This window comes from Myodes glareolus, chromosome 1 (genome assembly GCF_982192425.1).
Source record: "Myodes glareolus chromosome 1, mMyoGla1.1, whole genome shotgun sequence".
Lineage (NCBI taxonomy): Eukaryota > Metazoa > Chordata > Mammalia > Rodentia > Cricetidae > Myodes > Myodes glareolus.
In genome coordinates, this window is record NC_142026.1 from 106535311 (window position 1) to 106557863 (window position 22553).

Below are 22553 nucleotides of genomic sequence, written 5' to 3' on the forward strand. Positions count from 1 at the left end.
TGACTATCATCATAACTAATGCATCACTACATATTCTTAACCATTGTTTGTAATTGGATACTAAGTCCATCAGGGAAACCATTAACAGGCTTGAGTTTGTCAAAATTACAGACATTGAAAGAGTTCTATATTCTAATGCCCAAATGCCCTAGGTGAGGGTGGGGTCTCCTGAGAAACAGCTATGTCAATAAAATGCAGACATTCGAAGAGACTATCAACAGCACTGACAGCTGTAAGTATCCCATAAGACACTTCACATTTTTTTTGCCCTAAGATGACCATCTCTAAAGCATACTTCTGTACACAACATTGAAAATGTAACATTAGTTTTCTTTTTGAAGTAACAAAAGGCTGAAGTAGTCTAGAATGTATGTTCTGCAGCCTACGTATTTGAGAAGTAAATAGGATCCCCATCCCTCCGACAGCTTGGCCATCTGTTCTTGCTTCAGGAAGCATCAGGGGATATTCAGTGTAATGGAATGTAAACAACATTATCAACTGCTGGGAAGACTCTGTGGAGCAATCAGAAAACACAGCACACTACTTTAGGAATGCAAACCCAGAATTTGGAAAAATGAAGGATATGATTATTAATATTTAAGCATATTAATAATGTATTTTAGTGTTTATTTTCAATGAGTACATAGAAATATCAAAGTTACACCTATCATGTTTTGGTATATGTACACACTACATATATTTAAATTAGATTACATATCTTTATCTTCAAACATTTGTCATTTCCCCTATGCGAAACTTGTCAAACTCTTCCTTTTAGGTCCCAGTCATGCATAGTTCTTTATTTCAGTGTAGTTATTTTACTGTGCAATAGAGTACCAGAAGTGCTCACTTCTGTGTAGCTGCACCTTTGTTCCTATTGCTAACCTTCCCCCAGACTCTTAAAACAACCATTTCACTGCCAAATCCTAAGAGATGACTTTTTACGTGCTGGGTGCAAGTGAGATCATACAATGCTTGTCAATGTGTGCTTGCTGTATGTTTTTTCCAGCCCCAACCACAGTAGCACAAATAGCAGGATTTAGCTCTTTTAGGACTGGATAATATTCAACTGTGTATCTGTACAACATCTGACTGATGCTTGAGTTGATTACTCATGTTGGCAACCGGGAGGAGTCTGCTGTGGACACTGGAAGACAGGCATCTCTCCAGCAGCATTTCCTCAGCGGAAACACCCAGTACAAGGATTATTGGACCACTCCCTTTTTAACTTTCTGGGGAAGTTCCATACTGCTTTCATTTATAGAAATAGTTTACATCCCACCAACAGTATGTAAAGAAATTAAAGTCCTGCCTACACTTAATATTTCTTAGTCTATTATCCATTGTAATTGCGTTTTGTTGTTGTTGCAGTTATCCAAGTCTATACAGATAGACCTGAATATCTATATCTATACAGATAGACCTAGATAACAGTGTCTTTTGGTATATTTTGTTAATACATGTAGTAAATATTTTGTGTAACACTTGTAAATATTTTCTTCCATTCTATAGGTTGTCTCTCCATTCTGCTGTCTCCTTTGCTATGTAGAAGATTATCAGTTCATTGTTACCCCATTTATCTATTTGATCTTAAGTATTTAAAATGAATTTGCCTAGGTCATGTGACTGGCAGAAGTGGATTATATTCCAAGTGCTATTCTAAGCATTTTTCCTAAATGAACATGCTCAATCCTCACAGCAGCTCTCTCAAGCATATTATTGCCTTTGTTTTCTGAATCAGAAAATTGAGGAAAGGGGAGACTACATTCTTGACCTATAATTAACAATTACCATGACTAAATAAAAAAATTCGATCCTTCATAAAAACAGAAAATTACTAGCAAAATTCATCAAAACCATCTTTTCCAAAACTCTAGGAACAAAATTGTAACACTCTAGCAAGCATTTGCAAAGGGGTAATTATGGATTATTAATATGTGAGTAGGTAGATAATAAATGATACATAATTACCCTAGTTGATAAATTTATTGAATTTATTGAAAAGATAGAAGATAGATAGATAGATAGATAGATAGATAGATAGATAGATAGATAGATAGATAAACAACTTAATTCATGATAGCCAGGACCTGGAACAACCTAGATGCTTCTTAATCTAAGGAATGGATGAAGAAATTATGATACATTTCCACAATGAAACATTACTCAGTGGTTAAAAAACAATAACATCATGAAATTTTCAGACAAATGATGGAATAAGAAAAAAATTATCTTGAGTGAGATAACTCAGATCCAGAAAGACAGGCATTGTGTCTACTCACTCATAAGTGGATATTAGCTGTAAAATAAAGAATAACTATGCTGCAATCCACAGAGCCAGAGAGACTATGTAAGAAGGAGGTTCAAGGAGTCAGGCAGGATTTCCCCTGAGAAGGGAAAATAGAAGTGATCTCCTGGGTAGACTGGGGGCAAGAGGGGAAGGGAACATGAGCAATCACATTGGGGAGATGGAGGAAGAGTGTACTGAAAGAAATGATTGGAAAAGGGAGGGGCATTTCAGGGTTGGGTAAAAACATGGCACAAGGGAATTTCCCAGGAATCTACCCAGCTAAGACTCCTTGCTGATATGGGGCCTGAACAGGCCATCTACTGGGACCAGGCAAGATTCCTGGTGCAAGGAATCGTTGCCAGTAATCTTTCTTCAAGAAGTCAGACAGTGTTATTAAGATGAAAGATGGAGCTTCGGTTCCTAATAATTTTGTTCAGGGGTTGAGGCTAAATGTCTGGTGCCATTTTCTAATATATTGTGTACTTTTCTTTTTCAAAGGTTTATTTTTATCGTGTGTGTGTGTGTGTGTGTGTGTGTGGGTGGGTGGGTGGGTGTGGAGGGTACAGGTCAGCCAGAAGAGGGCAATGGATCCTCTAGAGCTGGAATCGCAGTCCGGTTGTAAGCCACCTACTGGAAACTGAACTCAGATCTTCAAGAAGAGCACCAAGGTCACTAGACCACTGAGCCATCTCTCCAATCCATCCTCAGTAGTTTTCTATTATTGAATAACAGAAGTTAGAGCCCCAATGTAAATTCTAATTTCTATTCCACAAGACAAAAAGGAAAACTGCTTTCTTTCCCACTGTCAACGTTCTCATTTAATCTATGAGTGAAATGCATAGTTAATGCCTTATTCTCCACTACTCAGACCTTTAAAGGTAACAATTTAGTGCTAATTATAAGGAACTAATTATATTGCAGACTGCAGCATTCTACTTGAAAATAAATCCTTAAAAAAATTCATCTTTGAATATTTTTTAGAGATCCAAAAATATAATGATTCCAGTGGAGATCTTCTTTTTTAGTGTGATCATACAATATATTTTTATAATTTATAAATTCTGCTTAGGCAGGGCTATTTTATTTAATCTTTATCCATTCTTGTTCTTCCCCAAAGTAATGAAATATTAGAGGAATAAAATGTATTTACTTTAAAGGAGTCGAAATATTTTCAAATATATGTCAAAAGCAAATGAAAATGGCATTAATGTGCAGATAAAGCTGTAGGAAGAACATCACATTTCCAGTGTTAAAAGTCTAGAAATACCTTCAAATCATGGCAATTCTTGAGTCTTCATGATTGCAGAGCAAATGTTCTTAACCACTGAGCCATTGCTCTGGGCCTGCAATAAATTTTTATTAAGACATAGTCATGGGCAGTGGTGGCACACACCTTTAATCCCAGCACTCAGGAGGCAGAGGCAGTCAGATCTCTGTGAGTTTAAGGTCAGCCTGATCTCAAGAGTGAGTTCCAGGACAGCTAGGACTGTAACACAGGGAAACCCTATCTGGAAAGGGAGGGGATTCTCACTCTATAGGTTGACCTGGAACTTGTAACAATCCTCCTGCCTCAAGAGTCATCTCACTTTTCTGCCCCAAAGCTTTGAAGGCTTCCAATTTCATTTGTGGAGGGAAAAAAAAGAGTCCTCCCCGTGGTCTGTGATAACTGTACACAGCCTGAGGGACCATTGTTCTCTTTTGTTTGGTTATCAGCCTCTACTTATCCCAACCTACCAAGTATGGTTTGTGTGCACGAGAGAAAGATATCTGAGCCATGCTTAGTTTTTGCACCAAAACTGTGAGAATTATGTGTATGATTAAAATATTTTCAGTGTGAGATTTTTCACAGCGTGAAAATTTATTCTCTTGTCCAATAACTAGACAAAGACTAATTAAGCATCCCTTGAGAACAGTTATACACATGTTCAGAACACGGTATCTGCTGTGCAGAATCTCTCAGATCTCTGATAAGACAGGTACACCAGTAATAAGACTATCAAATAAATCCTCAAAAGAAAAAAAAAACATAAATTGCTGAGAAAATTCAATGAAACACTGATCAAGTTCCCTTGGGTCCTTGATTAATTGTCCTCTGTAAAATTCTCCTCGGTGAAGAGAGAACTACCCAGAATTGTCATTGTGGTCAGAGGAAAGAGAGCAGACAGAGAGGCATCTGTATTGGCTCCACCTCCTGCTCAGCACTTACAGCTACAAATTTACTAGGAGATGCTATAAAACACTGTCTTTCCAACAATGTCGCACAGTTTTATTTTTGCATGCAAAAAATATATTCTTGTTTCTATGTTTGTTATTGTTTCTAGGCCCAATATTCTTCACCTAAAAGAAAGAGCTTTATTTCAAGTCATAAAATTTGTAAATTTAACTCATAAAGTTTTCTCTTTGGTGAGGCTATATAATTCCCTTTGTGTGTGTGTGTGTGTGTGTGTGTGTGTGTGTGTGTGTGTGTGTGTGTGTTTCTGTGTGTAAAAATGAGCAATATATATTTTGGAATAAACATGTATGGATTAGTGTGCTGTTTCTTATGATTTTCTCTTTTTAATCATGCAAGGATGAAAGTGATATTGTACTATGAATGGCAGATGCAAGCACAGCATCCCCAAAAGGAGCCCAAGAGAAAAACCATTGAAACTGATGCACACACATCGCCTTTCCAATACGTATCATGGATCTGCAGGCCAGAGGCTGGAAAACTGATGGTGGACCTTGGAAATTTGGATAAGATACTTCAGCTACAAAAGATGACCAGAAAACCTGTGAACTATCTCACGGGTTTATGCCACAGTAGGTCAAAGCAGTGAAGTTTTAAAAAGTTGGAGTGTTTTACCAATATTGTTTAGGAAAGGCACATGTATTTTTTAGAAAGTGCAATATATTTATCAATGTGACCTGATGTCCTAAAAATTCTGGGAAATGTCCATTTGGCGTGTATTTGTTTTTCCTCTATTTTATTTTTAAATTGTTCCCTGAAAAGCCCATGTCACCAATCAAACCGGAATTACTGTTCCCCTCTGCAAGACTACTCCGCTAAAGACTGATTACCTTTTAACTGTGATTCGAGATTTAGTTTTCAGAATAGGAAATAACAGTTTCACAGAGTGGTCTGGCCGAGCTTTAGAGAACAGTTTCACTCAGGCTGACATGTGCTTTTATTAACTATATTTCCTGTAGCTGCACAGACAATGAGAAATCCACTTCAGTGAGCAGAGCCAATTATAATAGAGCAGGTACATTTTTTCCCCTGGCCTGGTCATGATGTCAAATGTGTGATTAGAAAGGCCTTGTGCTTTTAGCTAAATGAGGCTAAATTTCTTTCCATTTGCAAGAACAAGCTATTCCTACCTTTCACTGCACAGCCTCTTGCTGTCTTAATTCTAGTCTCTCTATGGCAAATAGAGTCATAAATATAACACCCTTGAGATGGAGAAAACCATATTGTTATGTTTATTTGCAAGCAAATTTGCTTAGTTTCAGAAAGGAATAGCCAGCACCACCACATGAAATCAATGCATTGTTGCACCATATAATACAGGAGGCAGGAGGGACAGGTTGCCCATGAGGAATGGCTCTTTGTGGAGCTAACACGGGTACCAAACTTTTAGGCAATGAGAGGAAGCTTAAGAAGAAACATCACGGATGAATAATAAGGGGATGTTCATTTCAATGTATGGATGTCTGGTAGAAGTAGAGTCCTGCAGAATTAGGGAAAGGATGCCAGCATTCAATCAGGTTTCTGAGATGTGGAACTGAGACAAGGAATCATGGTGGTGGTTCTAAACAGGAGAACTTCATGTAAAGAGTCTCGCAAGGTAGATAGAGGAAGATGAAAACAGAAGCCCAGCTCCCCACTATATGAAAAATGGTCCCCATTAAATCGTGCATCACTGTATACACTTTGGATACCAAAGACACAGAAATTTATAGTACATTGCCAGAAAAACCACAATCCTCCAACATACAATAAGAAAGTCTAGAGACCCTTCTTGTTTTGTCTCTTTAGGGTTTTTCAGCTACAACAAGGCATCCTGTTGATATTTTAAGATATTCAAATAATTAGTTTTAATATCAGCTCTTTAATATATAGTGTGCAAATACAAAATCCTAAGTGTGTGCAATGTGTAAGCTAGAGGAAAGGGTTCTGGTCGTTCACGGTAACCTTTTAAGTTTATAGGCAAGGATACTGCAATGATCTCAAATCGCACTGCAAATGAGTAACAAGTTTAGGGCAAAACCCATAGTCTCTTAATTTTCCAGAATATTGTTTTAAATCATAGTTACCTAAACTCATATGAAATGTTCAATATTTTCCACAGACTTAAGTTTATTTAAAGCCTAAGAAAAGACAGTTCTGTTAATAAAAGAACTCAGGTGGGAATAAGCTAAATTTTAAAGGTCAGCAGTCAAGTTATGAAATGAAGATTCTTTATTAAAAGTAGGAGTGGAAGTGCAGTCAGGGAGAGGCAGCTTTTGTTTTTGTACTCAAATAGACATGATCTTAACTGCTACTTAGGGCCTTCATCACTGTCCTCCTGCCCCAATGTCCTCTTGCTTGAACATTTCTTCTTCTATCATTGCTCCATACTGCCATGGTCTAATCACAGTCCCAAACTAGAATGAGACCTATAAAAGGGGACTTTGTTCCCAACATTGCTCCATTCAATCCTTCATTTACTTCACATCTCCTCCTCTTAAGTAACTGCAGAAACCCCAATACCAGCCCACACACCACAGTCTTTTCCCACTTCATTTCATTCCACACTCTGTCCTTTCTAAACTCGGAGAATTGACAGAAATTTCTAGAGAGATTCACGTGCCATTAATAAGAAAATTCCACTGGATGGGCTGTCAAACCACTTAACACGATGCAAAACTCAAATCTAAAAGATCAAATTATCCAAATGATTGTTTAATTTCTTTTTAATCAAATTATCACAAGGTATTTGTTTTAAGTCAAAGAGGTCCTTTAAGAAGTCAATAAGCAGAATGAAGTAACTGAGAGTCTACATTGCTACTGAAAAAATAATGTATGTGAAAGAGAAGACTTTAAAAACAAACAATCACACACACACACACACACACACACGCACACACACACACACGTACACATATATAAATGCCACAATAGAATTATACATTGTATAATACAGAGTAGTGAAATTGAATCAAGAAAATGTGGGATGATTCTGAGTCAGAACAAAATGGTTTCTGTTACATTAAAGAAACAATACTCAAGGAGGGTTCAGATTCAGATATTGGCCATCAAAGTGCAGAACATTTATTTCCTGTTCATAACTGTCATCAGACTTAAATACATCTATGTTTAGCTCTAAGTGCACTTTTAATGGTTCCTTTAAAAATATGAGAATAGATTTCATTTCATAGTTTTGGAAGTTAAGATGAGGAAAACCTCATATCTCATATCTACATGGAAATGCGCTAATCTGACTGGAAACTAAACAAGGAAAAAAAACAAAGAGTAAAACATCAAAGGACACGAACAAGGAATACAAACTAAGTTTTCACATAAATATTTTTGAATTACAGAGAGACAAAACCTATTTGAAATGGAGAGCTGACCTTTTGATTAGCAGTTTCTAAAAACCTTGACATACAGGACCATGAACCGGAATAACTGCATGGAGCATACCAACTCATATCTGAATGAATACTCAGATAAATACAAAGTATGTCCTTCAACAGCACAAATACCCATGCTCCTAAGGGGCAGACTTAGCAAACTCATATAGTTTATCCAGAATCAACTTGACTCTTGCTTTTGTACATCACTTCAAGTTACAATTATAACAACCTTAAAAGACCTCTTGAGAGGATTATTAGTAAGCAAATAGTTTTTCTGAAATTGACATTTGTTGGGCTAAGAATATTCCTCAGTGTACAAATTGCAAAGTGCTTGTTTTCCAAGAATGAGGACCTGAGTTTGAAATCAAAGCATGCATGGAGCTATGCAAGCATGTCTGTGCAAGCCTGTAACTCCAGTACTGGGGCTTAGATTTCAGGAGATCCAGCCAGAAGGTCTATCCAAAATGGTAAGCCCTGACAGTGGGAGCATTTCTCTAAAGACAATGAGATAAAGAGGGATGGGGAAGTATGCCTGATATTCTTCATTGGAGTCCTCATACATGCACATAGACATATGTGGCTGCACTAGCACATACCACACACATGCACCACACATCCATCAACATTTACCATTAGCATATATATATATAATTATATATATATAATTTTGGTTCTCTTTAGTACAACAAAAAAAACTCAATTCTTCCTTACACATTCTAGTCTATAGCAAAAAACTAAGAATGGATAATTTCTCAGTAGTAGTATTTCTTTATTCATTAAATTTCCTTTTTGACTCTCAGCATACAGCTTAGATGAAAAGGAGAATACGTACAAAGAGCAATTACTCTCAGGGCATTGTTGTATATTGGTATACATGGAAGGATCGAGCAATGCCCTTTCTTCATGTGAAATGTCTGCACGTTACTTGGCAGTTGTATGTTCGAACTGAAGGTTCCTGACTAAGGTCATTACTTCTAGCTGCCACTCCCAGCTAATCTGCTCCAGAAAAATGAACTAAACACGGTTCCTTCTCCTCACTCAGGTTCATGTCCTCACTCCAGAGAACCTACATCATCACTGTGACATTTCTCGAAGTGACTTTTTTTGTTTGTTTAATTCTTGCCAGGTAGGGGGAAGCTCCAGGCATAGCCTCTTCAGAATATATATATATATATATATATATATATATATGTGTGTGTGTGTGTGTGTGTGTGTGTGTGTGTGTGTGTGTTCCTATTATCCTCAATATCTCATGGCCCAATAGGAAGGCACCAAAGAGATCACATGAAGTCATATCATTTAGCATCAGAGGACCAGAGATGAAGAGTCAGTTTCCTCTATCCACAATGTTCAACATGAAATCATTCAAAATATAGTCAGCAAATTCCTGAAAAATGGTCTTTTCTCCCATTCTGCTAACTTCCCCATCACTCTTTTCCTAGGTCTGAGATGTGAAGAAGACTTTAGTCTTTGCCACTTTAAAGGCATTTGCTCCTGTGCCAAGCTGGGAGGGTGCTTTATAGTGCTGAACCTGACTATAGGTTCTAAGTCCTGCCTAAGTGGACAGTCCAGCAACCCAGCTTTAAACGTGGGGCTACATAAACCTGCATTTAATTTTTAGGCTTTGGGATCATCTGTATGATTATAGAGTCATATATTAGGTTATATACATGTATACACATAATCATGTGTCCATACATCCCTTTATTGCCGGGAAGCCAAATGGAATCATGCATGAATTTGACCCTGAGTCTATAAAGGCATGAATGGTGAAAATATAAAATAGATGGAACAAAATATTAATTGTATAAAGTTGTTGCTAATTTCAACTTGGTTTTTTTATTGCTTAATGAATAAGCCATCCCTTCCTATAACAGTCACACAAGTACATGACAACATATGAAAACATAATGAATCTTTATTGAAGCTATGGTTTTAGTTTAACATGCCAGTGCTGGGATATGGTTGAGTGTGAGAATGCTTACCTAGAATACGTGAGTCCTTGAGTTTGATTCCCAGCACAGACAGAGAAAAGAGAGAGAGGGAAAGGGGAAGGTGCCTGAGAGGAAAGGAGAGGAGAGAGAGAGGTCAGTCTAGGAATGTAGATTAGATTAGAAGAGTATGCCTGCCTAACAGACATGATTCCTTGAGTTTGACTCCCAGTAAGAGAAGCTCATTCTAATAATGTAACTTAGTTTTAGGGTGCTTGCCTAGCATGTAATTAAATGAAATAAGTAATGAGATGAAACACCAGCATGGTCAAAGATAAATAAATAAAATAACCCCTGTAAAATAGGTAAATTGATTTTCACATAAATGCAGTGTAGCAAAGCATAAGAAAGTTCTAAGCATTAGTTAGTAAGTAGTATCAATATATTTTAAATAATCCCATAGTAAATAACAAACAAATTCAACAATGCATAAAACACAGATATACAAATATACATATACACACTCTATGTATATATTGTATATATGCATCCACATATATGCTTGCATGTATATGCAATATGATTCCAAAAAAGTCCACACACATAGGCATGAGTCAATATATGTTTATAAAACAAAACTTTCTTTGAAAAAGTAGCAGTGAAAAGAATTGATGAAATATATTGATGACTTGTATATGGGTAAGTTTTAAAGAAATGTATTTCCAGGCTTCTAAAGCATGGACTTTAGTTGAGAAGATAGAAATATAAAAGAATATTTTGGCACTCTATAGTAAATAAGTAAGCTATGGTAGTAATTTGTGTGATCTGTAGTAGAAACCCTAAATAGGAGCACCAAGCACAGGTCTGGGAGCTGAGAGGTAGGGGAGTGCCAGGAAAATTTTAGAAGTCTAGCTCTAAGCCAGGCTTGCCCATGCATGCTTTTAATCCCAGTTCTCAGGAGACAGTGTCAGGAGAATGGAGAGTTCAAGACCAGCAGAGACTACATAGTAAGATACTTATGTCATAAAATAAAACAAATAATTCTAGCTTTAACACTAAATGATAGCTCCCTTTGAGCAAAAAGATACTTTTTTGAATTTATTAAAACTTCATTTAAAAAAAATTTTGGCACTGGAGAGATTCTCGGGGATCCTCAAGGATGACCCCAGCTAAGACCCTAAGCAATAGAGGAGAGAGAGTGTCGGAACTGGTCTTGCCCTGTAGTCAGACTGATGAATATCTTAAATGTCATCATAGAACCTTCATACAGCGACTGACAGAAGCAGAGGCAGAGACCCACAGCGGAGCACTTGACTGAGCTCCCAAAGTCCAGCTGAAGAGTGGGAGGACTAAGAATATAAGCAAAGAGGTCAAGACCAAGATGGGGACACGCACTGAAACAGTCTACCTGAGCTAATGGGTGCTCACCAACTCCAGGCAGACAGGGAGAGAACCACATAGGTGCAAACTAGACCCTCTGACTGTGGTTGACAGTTGTATAAATGGGGCAGACTGCCGGGCCATCGGTGGTGGCACCAGGGTTTGCTTGTCCTTACTGCTTGTACTGGCTTTTTGGGAACCTATTCTTCTTGGATGAATGACTTGCTCAGCCTGGATATAGTGGGGAGGGCCTTGGACCTTACCCAAAGCAATGTACCTTGCCCTCTCTGAGGAGTGGATGGGGGTGGGGAGGGAGGTGGAGGAAGTGGGAGAAGGGGAGGGAGTGGGAATGAGGATTGGTATGTAAAATAAAAAAAGAGAGTTTATTTTCTTTTTAAAATATAAAATAAATTAAATCAAGAAAGAAGAAATCTAACAAACAAACAGAAATTAACTAGATCCAAAATCTAGACACCTCAGTGGACTTCCATACAGAACAGCCATTCCGAAGCTGTGGTGGTGTTGGAGGTCCTGCTGTCTATGTATTGCTTTTATTGGTTAATGAATAAAGAAATTGGCTTGGCCTATAGCATGTGAGGAAAAGGCTGAGTTAGAGAGATTTCATGTAGCCCTGCCGGAGACAGACACCACAACTTTAGCCAGTAAGCCAAAGCCATGGGGCCCTACACAGATTAATGGAAATGAGTTGAATTAATATAAGAGTTAGTTGATAAGAAACTAGAGCTAATGGGCCAAGTAGTGATTTAATTAATAGAGTTTAGTGTGATTATTTTGGGTCTAAACTAGCTGGGCGACCAGAAACCAACAAATGGCCTTCCTCCTACACTGTGGAGTTTCAACACTGGATTTTACCTTTCCAGTATCAAATATATTTTTATAGACTTAGCCACTACTTCCAAACCAAAAATTCCAGATCAGAATTAAAATTAAACAACAACAACAGCAAAAACACTATATCCTATTTCATGACTCATGTCCGTTTCCTGTACTAAGTTCTAGTATGTGCCCTTCCTTGCTCTCCTCTGTACATATTATATTATACTAACATCTACACTGTTTGTATGTAAGTATATGTCAGCCTATAACACTCAGGTTTCTTGTCTATCAACTGAAGATACTAATAACATGAAGAAACCCTTAAAAAGACAATAATTATTGGAAATTAAATATAGCTACAGCCAATAGTGGGAAATCCTGAACACAGCAGGACTACACAGAAGATAGCCATCTGAAAGTCACACAGGCAGAAGTCTCTCTTAAAATGATAAAGAAGTTAGCAAAATGGATAATTAATTTGAGTATTTCATGAAAAGAAGCAGAAAGAATAGTTACACGTAGAACTCAAAAATGCAAACCAGAAATGATGGGATTCCGTGCTGAGGAAGTGTGAAATCTCAGCAGTGTTCAAGAGACGTAAAGGGAGTGGAATCAACAGGAATAACAGTTGCTAAAAGCAAAGAAGACAGAAAACAAAAGACCATTTCCAGATGCCTGCTTTAGATGAGCCAATGAGCCAATAGATTGTGCTGGTACTCCCAAAGATGAAAATTGATAAAGCAGCTTTAATGTTAAGGAGTGATTTCTTTGTTTGCTTGCTTTTTTTGTTTGCTCGTTTTCTTTGTTTCAGAGAGCACAGCAATTGTTATATTGTGCTCTAGTACCCAATTCCTGTGTCTGGGAACATTCAGAGGATCCTGAGCCCTCTTCTCAGCACTGGGCCAAAATAAAAAGTCCTCAGAATAGCAGACCCATATCTGTGGGTTCTGTGCCAGCACAAAGTATTTTCACATCCTGATGACTTTCTGGATCTTTAAATATCCTGCAGAGGGAGTTGTAAACTCACTGCATATCAGGTAGTATCTGGTACTTCTCTAGCACAGAACTTTCTTTAGCAGATGATTTTTAAACACATTTAATATATTTAAAAATATTTAAATAGGTTGTTTAGATTATTTTATTTCTTATTTACATGCATGAATGTGTGTGTCTGTGTGTGCAGGTATGGGTGTAAATATAAGGGTACCAAGCAGACTTTTAGAACAACAGGATCTAATAGCTGCTATAAAAAAAAAAAGAAGAAAGAAAACAAAAGACCATTTCTAAAAGCCTGCTTTAGATGAGTCAATAAATTATACTTGTATTTCCAAAGATAGGAATATAGATAATACAGTATATAGATATATATATATATATACTGTATGTATGTTTATGTATATATACTTATATAGACATATAGAGAGTGAAAGTGAGAAATAGAGATGTAGTGAGTTTTCAGTGACTACAGATTGACCACCTAATAAATCCATATTAAGCTCAATGATTGTGGACACTACAATCCTTATTGTTGTTATGAAAAGCTGGTGGTTCCAGTAGCCTCATTTTCACACACTGTGTATTGAATATTATAAACTTCTATTATTTTTCAAACAGGGATTTTTGTATGCCATTTAACTTTAAAAATGAAAGCTAATCTAATTGTCTTAAAAGCTAGAAATCTAATGCAAAATCATTTATTCCAATTTTAACTTAATTTTTTTTACTAATATACTGAAAAACAATTTTTTTAATTTCATTTTTTTTCCTATGGGTAACAGGTAATAGTCACTGTTAGTGATCACATGGTAGTCACAAATTTGGAAATATTTTAGTTCCTGGTGCCACAGGTAAAGGGTAGAAAAGAATTGTAACTAAGAATCTTAAAATATCATTTCCTGGTGAGAACTCATTAGTGTTCCTAACTGATCACAGATACCCAACACAGATGGATGTGACGAATGTTTACTACATCTTAGATTCTTATTCTTCACCTATCTTTACTCTACACTTCTGATGAGAGGGTATTCAACTGTTTGGAGTTCAAAAAAAGCCAAAATTTCTCTCAAACATTTTCAAATGTGTGTCCCACTTCAGTCATGCCATAAGACCAATTTTACACATAAATTCTACAGAGAAAATTTGTCTATTTTTCTAGTTTGGTGAGGTATTCGTCATTTGTTGAAATTCTATTGAAATGAGTCCCTATTTTGGACTGTCTTCCTAAATTTTAATAGTTCTTTTATATCCAAAGTACTAAATCCAGACATCAGAGCTCTGACTAGGAGTAACAGCACACCATGACCAAACCAAACATTCAGACTTCGTACTCCTCTCCCACTTGGAGAAGTCAGAAACAGCTTTCAGGGGTTCTGCACACTCTGGAGAACACAGATCTCCCGGTCCAGCTGTGACTCAAGGTTGACCAGTTTTGGACCCAGCACTTCCTTTTTTTCATGCTCAACCCAACTGTTCCATCATTTTCACTGGTTTCTGGGTAATTTACATTCCAATGGGGTACACTCCAAACTCAGGTAACTTGAAAATGCTGACTTACTCATCTGTGTCATGCTGTAAGAACAAGAGATAAGTATCTGATTTTTTTTTATGTGTAAAACTTGTATCTCCTAACTAAGAATTACCATGTTTTCTGAGAGACTCCCCCATGCCCTCCATTTGTCTTATCTCCAGATTCAAATTTGGAGTGTTTTAGGATCTCTGTTTCTATCTTCAATGCCTATGGTCTTTGAAAACTGCTATGACGAAAATCGCCATTTAGAAAGAAAGTAGATTCACAGCTTCTCTGACAGACGTCTCTTTCGATACTCCTAATGCCTACAGCACATCCGGTGAATGAGAAAGAAAACAAAAATCGCAGCATTTGGGATGGAATCCTGTCAATTACAACTGAGTGTCTGTCACGTTCCTCTCCGTGTAGCCCAGGAGCCTGGATTTCTTTAATAAGATTCCGCTGTCGCAGCCAAGATCAGAAGTGACAGGCCAGTAGCAGCAGATGAGCAGGCGTTCTTTCTGCCGTGCGCAGACCCTGGCTCTCCTTCTGCCTTTTGCAGTACCAGCTCTCGCTCTGCAGCAGCCTTCCAACTTTGCTTGTTGCACAGAACTTTGCCATCACTGCCTCCCGCTTGCCTCTTGCCTTAATGTCTCCTGTGGGTGTTCTTGTCCACAGAAGTCTAGAAATTCCAGGAACAAGTGGACACAGGGGCATTAAACGGCCAAACAGAGTTCATGAAATGTAAGATTTCTGGGCCCAGCTACAGTCTCTGAAGATGGGGAATAACTCATCTTTCAACCAAAGGTTTGTTTTTCTCTCTGGTTATAGGCCTTTTCATCAGAACATAGGAGTTCCATTTCTCCTTTGTGGTAGTCAAAAGCTATAGCCATATATATCCATGACAGGCAAAACCCCATCGAGTCTATGTTCTTCAGAGCTATTTGAAACTAGTTCAGACACAAAAAAAAAACCCTACCTGTGAGCAGGAGTTTACCCTACTCACAGTAGAAGTAGAGGCATGGTTTTGGTTTTTCAGCCACTTTATAACACATGTCTGTATAATTAAAACTCCAATTGCATAAAAATTAAAGGTTTTATTTTCCATTATGTCATCAGCATAAAAGAATTGTCCAGATTTCCTGGAACTCCCTAGCTACATTTAGATTTTGTGCATTATTACCCATATACTAATATGTTAACATTGTTACAGCATGATGTGGGATTTTCATCTGCATGCTGTGAATGTGTTTGGTTAATGAATAAGGAATCTGCTTTGGCCTGTTGCAGGGCAGAATAGAGCTAGGCAGAAACACTAAACTGAATGCTGGGAGAAAGAAGGCATAGTCAGTGAGATACCATGTAGCTGCCAGAGGACAAAGATACAAGTTGCCAGCTGGAAACTTGCCGGTAGGCCATGAGTCTTGTAGTAAAATATAAAATGGTAGAAATGGGTTAATTTAAGATGTAAGAGCTAGCTAGAAAGACACCCAAGGTAATGGCCAAGCAGTGATTTAATCAATAAAGTTTCTGTGTAACTATTTTGGGCCAGGGCAGCAGGGAAACCAATGAGCAGCTTCCAACTACAATGGCAAGTGATAAAATTCATGTAAAACTACTTGATGTAGTTCATCTTGATATATAGTATTTCTTCATATACTTCTGCCTGTACTTAAATCATAGTCTTCAAGTTTCTACTGCCGTTTCGTTTGTCCTTATTGAGGTATTGCTAAAACAAGAGAATACTTGGTAATCTTACCATGGCAAAGAATTATTTAGTTAACCTAGTTCTTATAAGATGCCCCCATATATTCTTAGAAACATCTCAGATGAACTCATAGTGTTCCTAACTGACCAAAGATTCCCACCACAGATGGATTTTTACTAATGTTTAATACATCGTAGAATCTTACTTTTAGTCTACCCTGTTGTTTAGCAATGCAAGAAATGATCTAGTATCTTTCCCATTAGGAAAGCAAAAGTAAAGCTATATAATGAAGCATCTAGTACTTTTCTCTGTGCATATAAAGAGGCATTTTAATAAGTTAAATGAATCTTAATATTTAAACTCTGAATAGCCCTCACAAATTGTTCTTCAAATTTAAATCAGTATCCCATGAAAAGCCCCAAGACTTAGAGGGTTGTTCTAAATGGCTTCTACCTAATGTTAAGCATTAAGAATCTTCAAACCAATTATTTCAAAAGTATACATGAGAGAAAAGCATTAATGCAGTTATCTCAGGGAATATAAAAGACATGGAGGAGTGAAACCGGGACAATAAGAAACCATTGGTTTTCAACACTTCTGGGTATATTACACAGAAATTGACAGATCTGTGTTCCATCTACAATCCACTGAGCAAACCCCAGGCTCCATGGTGGGTAAAAATTATTGAAAAGGAGGAGGCCAGTAGGTCTGAATGGTAACACCAGTGATGTTTTTAAGAGACTTCAGAGAAAATAACAGTACTTTGTTTTTACTCACATGACAATTGATGGAACTAACTGAAACAAGAAATTTTGTGTTCTTCTCAATGGTTTGATGAGTCATTCACCAACATCACCCTTGACCCACCATCCCTGTTTTCTACTCTAACCTTTTTTTTTCTTTTTCTGTCATGGGAAGTCTGTCACAACATTACTTCATCAAATGTGCTCACCCTTCAACTCAACCAGTGATATGGGATTCCCCTCTGTATGTTGTGATTACCATTAATGAATAAAGAACTGCTTTGGGCCTATAGGGAAAACTAATCATAATGCTGGGAGAAAGAAGGGCAGAGTTGGAGAGAAGCCATGGAGCCACCACCAGGGACAGACATGCTGCAGCCTTGCTGGGAGGCCACGAGCCTTGTGGTAAAATACAAAATACTAGAAATGGACTAAATTAAAATGTAAGAGTTAGCCAATAAGAAGCTAGAGCTAAAGAGCCAAGCAGTGGTTTAATCAATACAGTTTAGTCTTTCAAATTTAATTGTCCTCCAATTCTTGCTTCTCAAATAAAAATAGTTCCAGAACTTTATAATATCTTGACAATTCTTCACCAACTCCAAACATAATGTGATAGTCACCTCTGTGTGCAATTACAATTACCATTAATGAATAAAGAAACTGCCTTGACCTGTTGATAGGGCAGAACTTAGGTAGGCGGGGAGGACTGGACTGAATGCTGGAAGAAAGAAGGGTGGAGTCAGAGGGACACCATGGATCTGCAGCTGAAGATAGATGTGCTGAAACTTTGCTGGTAGGCCAGGACATCATGGTTGATATACAGATTAATAAAAATGGGTTAAATTAAGATGTAAGAGTTAACCAGTAAGAAGCTAGAACTAATGGACCAAGCGGTGATTTCATTAATACAGTTTCTGTGTGATTATTTTGGTTCTGAGCAGCCAGGATGAACAAGCGGTTCCTTAAAACACAAAATATCATTGTTCAGAGCGAGGCTCAGATCTCAACACCATAAACTCACGTGGGATCTGGACAGAGATCTGTTCTATGGCTTTGCTTTGAATATTGCTTTCTTGGTATTCTTGCAAATACATAAATTTTTGACCTCACTCTTGAAATAAGATGCCAAGAACTTAGGAGCGCTAGACCTACACCCTGACCACCAGTGATACTATCTTTAAAACTAAGTGAGAAATATATGCTAAGTCTGAAAAATCAAAGAGACCATTTACTTTAGCTAATCAAAGTTATTTTGAAACTGTTTTATTCAGTCATTTTTTAAAAAATTAGTTTTCTAGAAAGGAAATTTTTGCTGGTTTTAACTTTTTTTTCCCCTTGGGAGAGAAAATGAATTTAGTAATCCTTAAAGATTCCTTTAGCATACAATTAGAACAGTCTTTGCTATATACAACCACAAGCACATCCACATCTATATATGAGTCTTGATGCCCAGTGCTACCATTGCTCCTAAATATGAGGTGAGAATAGATAGTATCTCTTTTACCGATTGTTTTGTTTCTTGTACTTCTAGCAATCTGTTGGGACAGAACACACTCTGCTTCCATAAACCATAGAGCCTCAGCCACACACACACAGACATGTATGCCCTAGGTGAGGGCAAGCTTAGTTCAAGTAGCCAGCAGGCAGCGGTTAAGAATCAAGATCAAGTAGAAATGATACTGGACGACTGTCTAACATCTCGAGCAGTTGTGGATTTGCCAGTTCCATAGAGATCCCGAGGTGCCTGTAGGCTTATTGATTTTATTTTTTCAGTAGAACTGCTAAAGATTACAATTCTAAGAGGCACTATGTGGGCAGATGCTCACATTCTCACACGTAGTTCTGCCAAGATATCTTTACATCTTTCTGCACACAAAACAAAACGAAGGCATGTGTTAGAGATGCATGTTACTAGTAAACTCCTACCCTCTCCCCCCACCAGAAGATAGGAGTTTATCGTACACTCATTTTCTGGATGAAGTATTAAGAGAATTCTACCTGAGAAAAATGAACCACACTTCCACAATCAAAGGAAATTCCTTCTGAGGTCTCTTATTAAACATGTTCAGTTGTCAACTGGAATGGCAATGTTGTGCAGCCGTGGCCAAATGTTATCACTTCTATTTCTAACTCAATACAGATTTCATGCTACTTCCACTGGTGAAGTCTCCAAGTATAAACTGCTGCAGCAGCTTTCTCCTCTGTAGATGTTCATTCGCCTAGCATGCATCAGAGAGGCTTGTTTCAAATCGGTACAAAAGAAGGAAAGGAAAGGAAGTAAAAGGCAAACTCAGAAGCACCTCGAAACTCATTGTCCTGAGACGAGAAAAATCCGTGATGTCTTACCTTGGGAGACTTGGGCAGATCTATTGTTCTTTCTTCTGCTAAGCTGAGCAAGGTTAACCTCATCTCCTCTGCTGAGGGGTTCTTGGGAGGGCGAGGTGGGGGATGCGAGGGAGAACTTTCGTACCTCCTCATCATGTAATATTGTTCTTCTGTGATCTCTTCTACCAGAGTCCTAACTTGAATTGGTCCTGTGTCCATAGACAAATTACTACTACTAACTAACTGAACAGTCATATTCAGTCGGCCCATAGGAATTTCCCAACATTCTCCGGGGTTGGCAAAGTCACTAACAAGTAGGTAAGAGTCTGTGATATCCTCTTCCAACTGCAGTCCTGGGGTAGCGGCCAAAATGTCATCTTTCATGAAGAGATCTCTCACAGACACCTTTACATTGAAGGGCCAGCGGAACTGTGTACAGAGCTCTGAAATCTGGTACTGCTTCTTATCATGAATCACCTCTACAAAACCTCCTTCCATGTACAGAGGAAGCCAGGCTGCCTCGTAGGACTTACTGAGGATTTTTTCACAGCCCAGAACGTTCACTTTTCTTGTTCCCTCAAAGACAACTTCTGTGGTCTCTGAGTGATGCACTAGAAACTGGTCCCCAACAGACACAGAGGACAGCTCCTTGTGAAGTGTGTGGAAGGCTTTGGTGGCTACCACGTGGAGAGTTTCCTTCTCAGTCTTAGATATCTGCAGGTCATAGGCCGTTGGGAACTCCCGGGGTCTCCTTTTGAACTTGCCTTTGTAGCTGCTAGGAATCAAGAAGTGTCTTTTAGGGAAATTACTTCGAATTTCTGAAGCTAGGATCCTCGAAGCCTGATACTTTTTGTGGATAATAATTGTTTGCCCAGGCTGTAGAATACTCTGCGGCAGCTGGTTCCCTTGAACTACTTCGATTACTTCGGCTACTATAGGGAACTCTTTGCTGGCCATTTCCAAAAGATCTTCAGTAGACAGTAGCTGAAGAAACCAGTTAGCATCAGAAGAGTCAGTAATATCTTTGACTTCAACATCTAAACTGGGGAGAAGCCGGACTATGTCCTTTTGAACTGAAAATGAAAAGGAAAAGACAACTGACATTTTGTTCAAAGTGCTTTCTTTGAAATGGTCTCCTGGAAGCAGGAATACATTTCAATTAGAAGGGGATAAAGGAACTAAAATAATCATGATAGAATTTTGCTTATGTGAGACTTTTCAGCTTTGAAATTTTATGATAAAAATGATACATAAGCCAACATGTTTAGCTTAAGAAATAGACACTATCAAATCCCTCATACCCTATAAACATTACCAAAACCCACTTCCTCCTTACGACTACAAATGGCAATCACTCTCCTGCCTCAAATGCTACTCAGCCTTGCAATTATTGTATTATGACATGTATCATATTTTATGAAGATGTATATAAATAAATAAATCTGAGTCTTTTCATTGTTTGATTTTAAGTCTTAATTTTGAGATCCAGGGATTGTACATAAAATCATTAAAGAAACCAGTTTGGTAATTCAGGTGAAGCTCACGTATAAAGCCCCAAGCACAGCTCTTAACACTAATCTTATCCTACAAGGTTTAACAACACATGACAAAAAAACCAAAACAAAAAAAAGAAAAGAAAAGAAACAAAATGCAATATACTTTAAGTATAGCATAAAAGATTTTTTTAAATGTCAAAATTAACTTTTTTTTTCACCAGTGCTATATTTTACCTAAATAGAACTGGTGTTTTAGGGTGGATCAAAGTCAAAGATTACATGTGGCAAGATGGTGGATACACAACAGCTATATCACTGAGAACAATTGACTCGGGATTCTAAGAACTATTTGAGACTTTGGAATCACTTAAAACATTGGTGCATAGTATTTAATTGTTCTCAATTACATAATACTTAGTTTACCCGAAAATATTGCTATGAATATTCTTGAATTAAACATGACTTCATAACAGCATATATTCTGGCATCATTCTGATACAAGTTTTATAAACATTTTCATAAATTCATATTGTTTTCCCCTATCTTGAGTTACTATAAGTCAGTGTTCTTGTTTGTTTGTGTTCTTAGTCACTTGGTTGTTGCTTTTTTGTCGGGGGGTGGGGGAGTGGGTCATGTGGAACTGGGTACAGTTGTGTACTGTGGAATTTCTTATTGGTGTTTGTTTGTTTGAAAAGGCCTAATTTTGTAGCCAAGGCTAATAACCTGGTACTCACTGTATATTCCAATCATGCCTCCCCAAGTAGAGTAGCAATTTACTTGCCTTTTCCTCCAGAGTACCAATATTATGGGCATGTGACACCACATTAGAGACTTTACCAATGTTCTTGAAAATGAAAAGTGCGAAAGCTTAGAACATATTTTTCTTATACAACATTGCATGTTATTTTTAAATATCATTAATCATTTATTCAGGATTTGAAAATACAACCTATATAATGTATGTCACTTCCCATATATTCTTTTAAATGGAGTTTATGATGACATAGCATAAAACATGTAATTTTATTTAGTAGAAAAATAAAGTCAAATAAGTGGTGACCTCTACAATAAAGTGCTGTAAAATTTATAGGTTCATTTAAAATAAGAAATAACAAAAAGAAGAGCTCTAATAAAAATAAACCCCAATTTCTCGTATTTTTCAGTTTATTTTATAAAGTGTATTCTCAAACTTGATAATATGTGTCATGGGAATTCTTAAATCCAGGCAATTTTAGAAACTAAAATCTTGTTCATTGAATAAAAATAACCAGTTTTCAGAACTTTAGAATAAGCTGTAGATGGTCATCCTAGTCTTTAAACACAGGAAGAAGTATAGATTGGTAGACTAGATGTCATTGGGATTTTGAGGGATCTCTGAATTATCCCATCAGAATCTCAAGGCCATATGCAAACCATGTCCTTACCTACATTGCTTCATAGTGGGTGCAGTGGGCAAGAGTACCTTTCTTATTTTTGGAGAATGCCATGACCTGTGAAGAAATCTCAGGCCAAGCTGAATAACTCCTATATTCAAATTTTCAGTGTCTAATTACTGACCTTCAGTACTTCTTTTTGTTTCTTAATTTTTTTTTTAGTAATTCAAGATTTTCATACATTGTATTGTGATTATGTTCAATTTCCCATCTACTCCCATACTAATCCCCTATATCATACCCACCCAACTTAGGGACCTCATTTATTTTTTGTAAATCCATCAAGTCAAATTTAGGGCTGCCTAT

General features: G+C 37.4%; 1 protein-coding gene across 2 annotated transcripts in view; it reads right to left on the reverse strand.

Annotated features, from left to right (window-relative positions):
- Themis (thymocyte selection associated) overlaps positions 1 to 22553 on the reverse strand; it is a 182957-nt gene that overhangs the window by 72228 nt on the left and 88176 nt on the right. For both annotated transcript variants that reach the window (XM_087911259.1, XM_087911258.1), the window contains exon 4: positions 19340 to 20391. In XM_087911259.1, the coding sequence (XP_087767385.1) occupies positions 19340 to 20391 (1052 nt within the window). The remainder of the gene's footprint in view (positions 1 to 19339; positions 20392 to 22553) is intronic.